The sequence below is a fragment of the Orycteropus afer genome, unplaced genomic scaffold (genome assembly GCF_000298275.1).
Source record: "Orycteropus afer afer isolate SDZICR_OR568_19922 unplaced genomic scaffold, OryAfe1.0 scaffold00250, whole genome shotgun sequence".
Taxonomy (NCBI): domain Eukaryota; kingdom Metazoa; phylum Chordata; class Mammalia; order Tubulidentata; family Orycteropodidae; genus Orycteropus; species Orycteropus afer.
The window spans coordinates 1,369,784-1,379,746 of NW_006921837.1; the positions used below are offsets into that span (position 1 = coordinate 1,369,784).

The following is a 9,963-nucleotide window of genomic DNA, read 5'->3' on the forward strand; positions in this document are numbered from 1 at the left end:
AAAATTGTCCCTCAAATATGATGGTGAAATTAGGACATTTCCAGATAAGCAGAAATTAAGGGAATTTGTTAAAACCAGACCAACCTTACAAAAGATACTAAAGGGAGCCCTTTGGACAGAGAAGCAGCAACAGCCAACAATAACCGACCATTAACACATATGATGATATAACCCAAAAAGAGGGAGAAAACTGTGTCATTACAGAACTTCTAGATGGTAGGGAAGTCAAGACATATATATATATATATATAGTTCTTGTATCTCAAGATAGATGGACTGCTCTAAACATGCTCTAAACATGGGAAGAAAATGATAACTATTATAACTATAGGTAACAGAGTAACCTCAAAGAAAAATGATAAACCTTCACATCAAAATAAAGAGGACCAGCACAAATATTTAGCAAATACTAAAACAAAATCAACGAAGGAATAACACAATTCATAAATGAAACAAGCTCAGCATAGAAAATTATATGGAACAAAGAAATCGACACCATGAAAAAGTACATAACAAAAATAACAGCAACAAATTCTTACTTGTCGATAATTACATATCTGGCAAGGGACTTATCTCTAAGATTTATGGAAAACTCCAACACCTCAACAACAACCCAATTGAAAAATGGGCAGAAGACATGAATAGATACTTCACTAAGGAGGATATTCAGGTAACCAACTAATACATGAAGAGATGTTAACAATCATTGGCCATCAGAGAGATGCAAATCAAAATAACAATGAGATACCATCTCACCCCAGCACTGATGGCAAGGTTCAACAAGACAGAAAATAACAAATGCTGACAGTGATGTGGAGAGATTGGGGACTCTAATACACTGCTGGTGGGACTGTGAAGTGACACAACCACTGTGGAAAGCAATATGGCGATTTCTTAGAAAGCTGGAATTGGAGATACCATTTGACCCAGCAATCCCATTTCTAGGTATATATACTAGAGAGGTGAGAGCCAGGACAGGAACAGATATACGCACACTCATGTTCATCGCAGCACTATTTACAATAGCAAAAAGGTGGAAACAGCCTATGTGCCCATCAGTGGAGGAGTGGATGACCAAACTATGGTACACATACATAATGGAATGCTATGCAGCACTAAAGAATAATGTAGAATGTGTAAAACACTGCAAAATATGGATGAACTTGGGAGGACATTATGCTGAGTGAAATAAGTCAATCACAGAAGGACAAATATAGTATTAGTTTGTTGTTGTGGAGGGTCAAGGAAAGGTTTATATATGGAGGGAAACTTTGTTGGTTGCTGGGGGGGGAGGGGAGGGGAGAGAACACTGCAAAAAAAAAAAAAGCACTGACCCATGTTACTTTAGTTTTGTGTATTTTACTGTACATAAATTGTATTTCAATAAAATGCATTAAAAGAAAAAAAAAGAAGCAAAGATGTCACTTTGAAGACTAAGGCGCACCTGACTCAACCCATGGTATTTTCAATTGCCTCATATGCATGTGAAAGCTGGACAATAAATAAGAAGACTGAAGAAGAGATGATGCCTTTGAATTGCAGTAGTGGTGAATACTGAAAATACCACGGACTGCCAAAAGAATGATCTGTCCTGGAAGAAGTGTGGCCAGAATGCTCCTTGGAAGCAAGAAGGGCCAGACTTCATCTCATCTACTTTGGTCATGTTGTCAGAAAGGACCATTCCCTGGAGAATGATATCAGGTGTGGTAAAGCAGAGGGGCAGTGAAGAAGGGGAAATATGAGTAAAGATCTGAAAGAAATAAAAAAGCCAGTCATACCATTTTCTAGGGAAGAACATTCCAGGCATAGAAAATGACAAAAGCAAAGGCCCTGAAGTAGGACAAAGCCTGGCATGTTTTCAAGAATAGCAAAGAAGCTCATGTGGTCAGTGATGGATGAGAGTAGTAAAATAACCAGAGTGGTAAAAGGGTGGAGAGGAGGTACTGGGGGCTTTGACTCTTAATAATATTAGAAACTAATGGATATTTTGAAGCAGAATGACATGATTTGACTCATGCTGTGTTAAAAGACTACAAGAGGACAAGCATAGAAGCAGGAGGCTACTTTAATAACTGAATCAAGAAACGACACTGGCCTTGACCTGAATGGAAAGCAGACAGTTTCTATACATTATCTGAGCCAACAGCATGATTTCCTCAGTCTGGGCATGGACTGAGAAAAATGAGAGAAAAAGAAAGCAAAGATAACTAAGGCTTAGGGCTTGAGCAATTATAAGGATGGAGTTGCCATTAACAGCGAAAGGGATGATTATAGGGTGTGCTGGTTTGCAGTAGGGAAGGGGATAGGTATCAGGAGTTCAATTTTGGACATGTTGAGATGCTTAACTGGCCATCTAAGTGGAAAAATAAAGTAGACAACTAGACACAAGGACCTGCAGTTCAGAGAAATCTGAGCTGGAGAGAGAAAGTTGGAAGTCCCAGCACATAGATGGCATTTAAACCAATGAGATTAGAAAAGACTAGGGAACACGTCTAGATAGAAACAAAGAACAAATTCAAGGTCTGGGCTGTGGGGCACTTGGCAGTTTGAACCCATTCCATGGGAGAAAGACAAAGCAGTCTGCTTCTGTAAAGATTTACAGCCTTGGAAGCCCTATAGGCAGTTCTACCCTATAAAGCCTCTGTAGTCAGTGGGTTTGGTTTTTATAGGCACGTGAGCTACTTTATTTTTGGGAACTTAGGAAGGTCTTTTTCAATTACTTCAATTTTCTCGATGAAGTATGGAACAAGTTGTTAGTTTTGAGGATAGATGAGGAGGCAATGGAGGTTTAAGAAGAAAGTATGAAATGACTGTCTAGGAGTCAATTAAATTGTATAAAAGCTTCAGGCAATCATATACATTACTTGGCAGAAAATAAAACCAAAAACCTGATACCAAAAGTTTTCCCTAAATATCACACACTAGTGGTATGTTTTGGCATCAGGTTAGGTTTAGCTCTATTTCCTGTACCTTCTACATCTATGGTCAAATGACTTATAATAATGGCCCTCAGGTTTCATCATATTCTAAAATTTCAAGGAAAATCAGACAATATAGTCAGAATTTGTATTTAATGAGGCAAAAATAGGCAACATTTTGCTCAGAAAAACTTAGATAAGATTTGAGAAAAACTTCAGATACCGAAAAAGCTAAATATGTAATTAAACAGTACCCCTCATTTTCCAAGAAAAAGGAAACCTTGCTTATATTGTGTTTATGCAAAGAATCAAGCCATATATCCCATAGTTATTTTTTTAACCAATAAAAAGGTGTTACAGTTGTCACTTGACACTGTTATGACGAATTTCTGCATAACCACTATTTAAAACAAGAAATAAAACGCAAAAACATTCCCTAGTACCTTCTCTTCTAAGTCTGAACCTTTCATATGTTCACTGACGTTTCCCAGTTTTTCATTTTCAGAGGTCTCATTGGTAACTTCTCCTAAGGAAACACTTACACCTTTGGATTCATGCTTTATCTCATTTGCTGAAAAGAAATAATATTCAGCTGTAAAAACTTTAAGTGACAAAATAACAATGTTATTCAAAGACTACTCTAAAAATGAGTTAGAATTCAGAGGCTCTCTTAAGGTCCGGTGTGACAAATACAGAGTTTTCAGCAAATTATACACTAAATCCTCCCCCTTTATAAAAATAACTTCATTATATGGCATAAAAAGAATCTGGAGTAATATAAAATTGAAAGACATTTTAATACATTTAAAAATCGTTCTTGCCCATGTATAGCTGTTTACAATATATCTTTAAAACTTGAAAGTCAAAGTAAATTTATATTAAATTAGTTTCTGTGAAGTAAAGATCCAGGTAAATAATATTATTAGTTGCTAATTACTAAAATTTTTACAAAGACTTAGATTTAAAATGTGAGCTAACTATAACAATTCATATACATTTTGTTTTGTTACATTCACTGCAATCCCTACAATGTAACAGCACTCTCCCCTCTTCCTTCCTCTGTTTACCATTTCTCTTAGTCTTTCTTTCTCATCCCTTCTTGCCTTTTGAACTTTATCCCTGAGCAAGTGCTGCCCTTTTGATCTCAAGTGGTTGATTGTTCTGAGTACACTTCCCTGGTGTTCCTGTTCATCTTTCAGGCCTACTCTGAAAGTTGAGCCATGGAGGTGAATTCAGTTCCAGTTTTGAAGGGTGTCTAAGGGCTATGTCTCAAGGTTTCTACTAGTCTCTATCAGGCCAGTAACCTGGTGTTTCTTTATGATTTTGAGTTTTGTTCTACATTTTCCTTCCATTCTGTCCAGGACCTTACCTTGTAATCCTTCTCAGAGTGGTCAGCAGTGGTAGTTGGCACTATCTAGTTCTGGTCTCAGGGTCATGGAAGCTCAAATCTTTTGGACTGTCACCTTTAAATATATATTTCAATTTCAAAATAAAAACACCTGAGGCTAATTATCTATCTTTTGTAGATGAAGCCTATCATAGTTATTTTTATCAAATGGAAAAGTCCTCAAAATGTGGCCAGCCAACCAGTCATACTAAAATGGAGAAAAACTGAGAAACTGTAAAACAAAGGGTTAACAGATTTCAAAATAAGAAACTTCCCATTCTAATGTGGAACAAAACTCAAAATCATTTGGGGGAAACAAAGGGGGGGGACGGACCAGGTTTTTTGGACTGATAGAGCCTGGTGGAACCACTGAGACTATGGTCCCTAGCTGCCCTTCAGGTCTGGAATTGAACCCACACCTGTGGCTTCCAGCCATACAAAAGACAGGTATATGAGTTGAACATTTACCTGAGGTAGATACACTCCTTGGAGAGAATAATCATGGGAGAAAGAAGGGCTGTTTATGCACAGGGAGACAGCTCAGGTGGCAGGAGTACATGGAGGGATGGACACAGGGAAGAGGTAACTATTGGGAGGAAGTGGGAGGGGAGCTGCTGGATTGTGGTAAATTGTAGTCAGTGTCATGAGACAAAGTGTATGTGAACTGCTGTATGGAAAGTGAATGTACTCTGTACATTTTCATCCAAATCACAATAAAACAAAAAAAGGAAACTTCCCATTCTAGAAATTTCATTTTGATTAGGCCTGAATGGAGATTAAAAAAAAAGATATTTCCACATTGGATATTCTAAAAATGTCCAATCCAATCTTACCTGCTAACAAAGAAGGGCAGACATCTGACTTCATCAATCCAGGGTCCAGTATAGGAAGTTCTCTATTATAAAGCCAAAAGAGCTTAAACATTATTTTCCAAGCAAAATTATTCATCTCTTTAAACACCACACAATACTAGCTTTAGCAACTGGTGGGCATAACTTCATGTCATCCAGGGCAAAGTACTATACTGGGATTCAGGACTCAGCACACCCAGGCATACCCCTCATTTGCTTCACAATCACATAGTGCCTCAAGGTTAGGGAGTGCTGCCATTCAACTCTTTTACTCAGAGAGAACCCAATAAGATATAACAAGCAGCATTACGCCAATAGAAGGTAGTGTTTAACTTCTAATCCCAAGCATATATAAGTATGCTTTCAGTGTAAAAGGGAAATATCTTGAGAGCAAGAGGTTGAGGGTTTTTTTTGTAGTCTCTGAAGACAACATACCATTATAAAGGCCAAAGCTAACCTGGGATCAAATACTGTTCTGCCACTTACTGTATAATCTGTGGCAAAATTATCTAATTTCTTTGGTCTAATCTTATTTGTAAAATGAGAATACCACCCACCTATAAGGTTATTGTGAGGATTAAATGAGATAAAATGTCCTCAAAGCCAATAGCATAAGATCAACAAATAAAAAGCACATATATAGCAGCCACTCAAATATAAAGTGCCAAACACTATTCCATGTTTAAAAATTTAGATAAAAATTTCAAATACATGAAAGTACACAGTACAAAATACAATAAACATCTATAATCCCACCATTTACTCATTTAATAAACAGGTTTTATTAAACATATCTACAACTGCTCTTCATCAGTACAGGATGATTTCCTAGCCAAGAAAGAAGAAAACAAAACATTTTGTGTACAATGTTCTTTGAAGTCATTGAAAAATATTGAGCATTTTCGCAACATATACCCTAGAATCATCAGAAGTACACAGTTTAAAGGGTGGGAAAATAACAATACAAACAGAAAGAACATACACACACATGCAAATCTCTTTTCTGAACCCAGACTTCTCTCTAGATTTATATCTAGCTGTCTATCAGAATATTTTCATTTCAGTATCTCAAAGTCCTCTTCAATGCAACATGACTAAATGTGACCTCTTAAACCTGCCTGAATCTTACCCTTTTGCATCTGAGATGAATGGTAATATCCTCAGAGATTCAAAAAAAAAAAATAATAAAACTTCCTCTGCCTCACCCCCCTCTGATTAATCAACTTTCACTTCTTGACTCTCTCTCAGATTCAGCCATGTTCTATACTTCAACTTCCACATCTGTGTTTGAAGACACCATGTCCTTTGGGTCTAATTATTAAAGTAGCTCCATACCAATTTATTCTCCAGACCACAGAATAATGATTTTAAAAATGTAAATCAGATAAAATTCTTCTCTACTTTAAAAAAGTCCAGGGAATTCCTATTTGCTCTAAGAATACATATCAAACTCACCATAAGTTCTAGTTAATTGACTTTCCTCTGCCCAACACCATAGTTGTCAGAGAGAATGGATGGAGATCCACTAACGAGTCTTAAAAAGCCATGCCAAGTAATTTACACTCTATCTTCGGGTGGCTGAGAGCCATTGTAAGCATTCACTGGCAGATCAATTTCTATTTCTGAATAACCACTATAGCAGAAGATATACTAAGAGAATTCAGAATACATAACCAGGAGCCCATTTTTGTGGTGGAGTGATTAAGGCATTCAGCTGCTAACCAAAATGTCAGCAGTTCAAATATACCAACTGCTCTGCGGTAGACAGATAAGGCAGTTTGCTTCTATAAAGACATACAGCCTTGGAAACCCTATGTGGCAGTTCCATTTCCACTCTGTCCTATAGAGTCACTATGAGTCAGAATCAACTTGATGGCAGTGGGTTTGGAAAGAAGAAGATAAGTAAGATAATAGCAGTGAGAACTGAAAACAGTCATGAGAGATATTAAAGTAACACCATGAAGAGGATTAAGTGACCCAACATGACCATAAATACAGGAGAATTGAAGGATGGAGATGTTTATGAAGTTTCTAATTATCCTGAAAGTTCCATTCATAAATAGGTATAGCAAATGTACTGCTTAATTTCAAAGAATTAAACAAGTATTTATAATACTGCTGGTAGTTTATACAGGCACAATTTTTTTTTTAAATGATGATACGGCACTCTTATAAGAAGTTTACTTTTGTTTTGAAGTGGAGAGACACAAAGAAGTTCAATTAATCTAAATTAAAAGTATGTAATAAACATAACTGTAGTCTGCCTAAATATTTTACAGTTTTACACTGATGGAGTAGAAAGTAAGTTTGGCATTGATGCAATGGGAAAGGGAATAGAAAAGGAATAATGAAGAATTGTTGATTTTATTGCCTCGAAGATGAAGGAATAGGCTGACAAGTGACACAGACCCTCTTCAACAAAGAAAAGAAAAATCAATTGATAGAGATACAGAAGATAATCCTGGAGGCCTGAGCTTTGAAAGGAATTATACAGAAGTGCATTAGGCACCAACTAGTGGAAAAACCTGAACGAAAACAGTGAGTACAGAGATGGTCGGAGCTCTGGACTATCAGCTACTCTGACGGGACCAACAGTGTGAGCACTTCCAAGTGGTGCTGGGACCTGAGAATTAACCTAAAAAAGATCAGCCCTAGTCACCAAGGGCTGCAGGAACGACTGAGCTGGTGGCCTATGAATAGGAAGGAAACAACAAGGTGAGAGACAACCTGAGCTGCTGACTTTCTGCTGTCTGGAGGGTGCAGCTATTTTGATTGTTTACACGTGGCAGCTATTTTGGATATTTAAAGTGACAGAGGGTGCAGCCATTTTTAATCTTTACAAGTGGCAACCATTTTGGATTTTAAAGTCATAGCATCCTCATTCGGATTCCAGAGACCGAAGAATAGTTTCTGTTTGCCAAGGTCAGCAGGGACATACGAGAGGCTGACAACAGGAAAGGAGTTGGTGAGTGTGTAAGTGCTGCCCACTAGCACATAGAGAAGCACAGCATAGTACCCTGCTTGCATAGACTGTAAATACAAACAAAACAAAGAAAATAATAATCGTGGGCAAGTCACTCCAACATACAATCACCAATTAAATAAAAACACAAAAACGTCACAATGCCTTGGAGACAACAGAGCATCACAGTCCAAACAAAGAAGCAAGATAAAGCAGGAGAAACAAGGGACCAAGACACAGAGCCAAAACACATCCTTGAGGAAGACGCAGCATTGGAACTCCATGATAAGGAATTAAAAAAAATTATATTTAGGTATCTTCAGCGAGTTGAGAGACAGATCAAGGAAAACACTGACAAAATAGAGGAAAACAAAGAGAAAACCCTACAACAACTTTGAAAGGTAATACAAGAACAAAATGACAAAATAAATGAAAAATTAGAAATGATACAAAATCTACACACAGAAATCCAGAAGATTAATACTATATTTTCAGAAATAGGTAAGACATTGAATGGGCAAAGGAGCAGAATTGAATCAATGGAAGACAGAATTAGGGAGATTTAAGGCAAATACCCAAACACTTCTTTGGAAAGGGATACATCAGAAAAAAGATCAAAACAAAATGAAGAAAGCCTAAGGTTCATGTGGGGCACTATCAAAAGGAATAACCTACATGTAATCGGAATTCCAGAACAGGAAGACACAAATAAAACCACAGAGAAAACTGTCAAAGATTTGTTGGAATAGAGTTTTCCTGGTATGATGAAAGATGAGAATATATCCATTCAGGAAGTCCAAAGAACGCCAAACAGGATAGACCCCAAAAGAAAATCACCAAGACATATCATCATCAAACTCACCAAAATGAAAGACAAAGAAAGAATCATGAGAGCAGCATGGGAAAAATGAAAAGTTACCTACAAGGGGCAACCAGTAACACTAAGCTCATATTTCTTGGCAGAAACCACGCAGGAGAGAAGACAATGGGATATAAAACCCTGAAAGAGAAAAATTTCCAACTAAGAATTATGTACCTAGCAAGACTGTCCCTCAAATATGATGGTGAAATTAGGACATTTCCAGATAAGCAGAAATTAAGGGAATTTATTAAAAGCAGACCAACCTTACAAGAGATGCTGAAGGGTGCCCTTTGGACAGAGAAACAACAACAGCCAACAACAACTGACCATTAACACACATGATGACATAACCCAGAAACCAACCCAGCTATGGAATTATCCAAAGTAACTAAGCCTACAAGATTGTAAACAAGGAACCAGAGACATCATTTGATAAATGAGGACAACTACAAACCAAAAAGAGGGAAAAAACTGTGTAGTTACAGAACTTCTAGGATGGTAGGGGGGAGCTCTGGTAGCGTAGTGCCTAAGGCACTTGACTGCTAACCAGAAGGCTGGCGGTTCAAAACCACCAGCCACTCATTGGAAGGAAGGTTGGGCAATCTACTTCCGTAATGATACTGCCTTGGAAACCCAAGGAGGGGTCGCTATGAGTCAGGTGCAACTCAACAGCACATAACAACAACAACAACAACAAGATGGTAGGGAAGTCAAGACAACTACAAGATAGAACGGACTATTCCAAACATGGTAAGAAAACTATAAATCATAGGGTAACCTCAAAGAAAAATGATAAACTTTCACATCAAAAAAGAGGACCAGCATAAATATTCAGCAAACACTAAAACAATAGCAATGAAGGAAGTGATAACATGATTCATAAACAAAATGAGCTCAGCATAGAAATTTATATGGAACAAAGAAATCGACACCACCAAAAAGCACATAACAAAAATGACAGCAACAAATTCATATTTACTGAT

General features: G+C 37.3%; 1 protein-coding gene across 1 annotated transcript in view; it reads right to left on the reverse strand.

Annotated features, from left to right (window-relative positions):
- The window catches only part of TOPAZ1 (testis and ovary specific TOPAZ 1), a 146,660-nt gene that overhangs the window by 96,406 nt on the left and 40,291 nt on the right, over window positions 1-9,963 (reverse strand). The window contains 2 exon segments of the mRNA XM_007949675.1: window positions 3,362-3,489; window positions 5,139-5,200. Of these exon segments, the coding sequence (XP_007947866.1) occupies window positions 3,362-3,489; window positions 5,139-5,200 (190 nt within the window).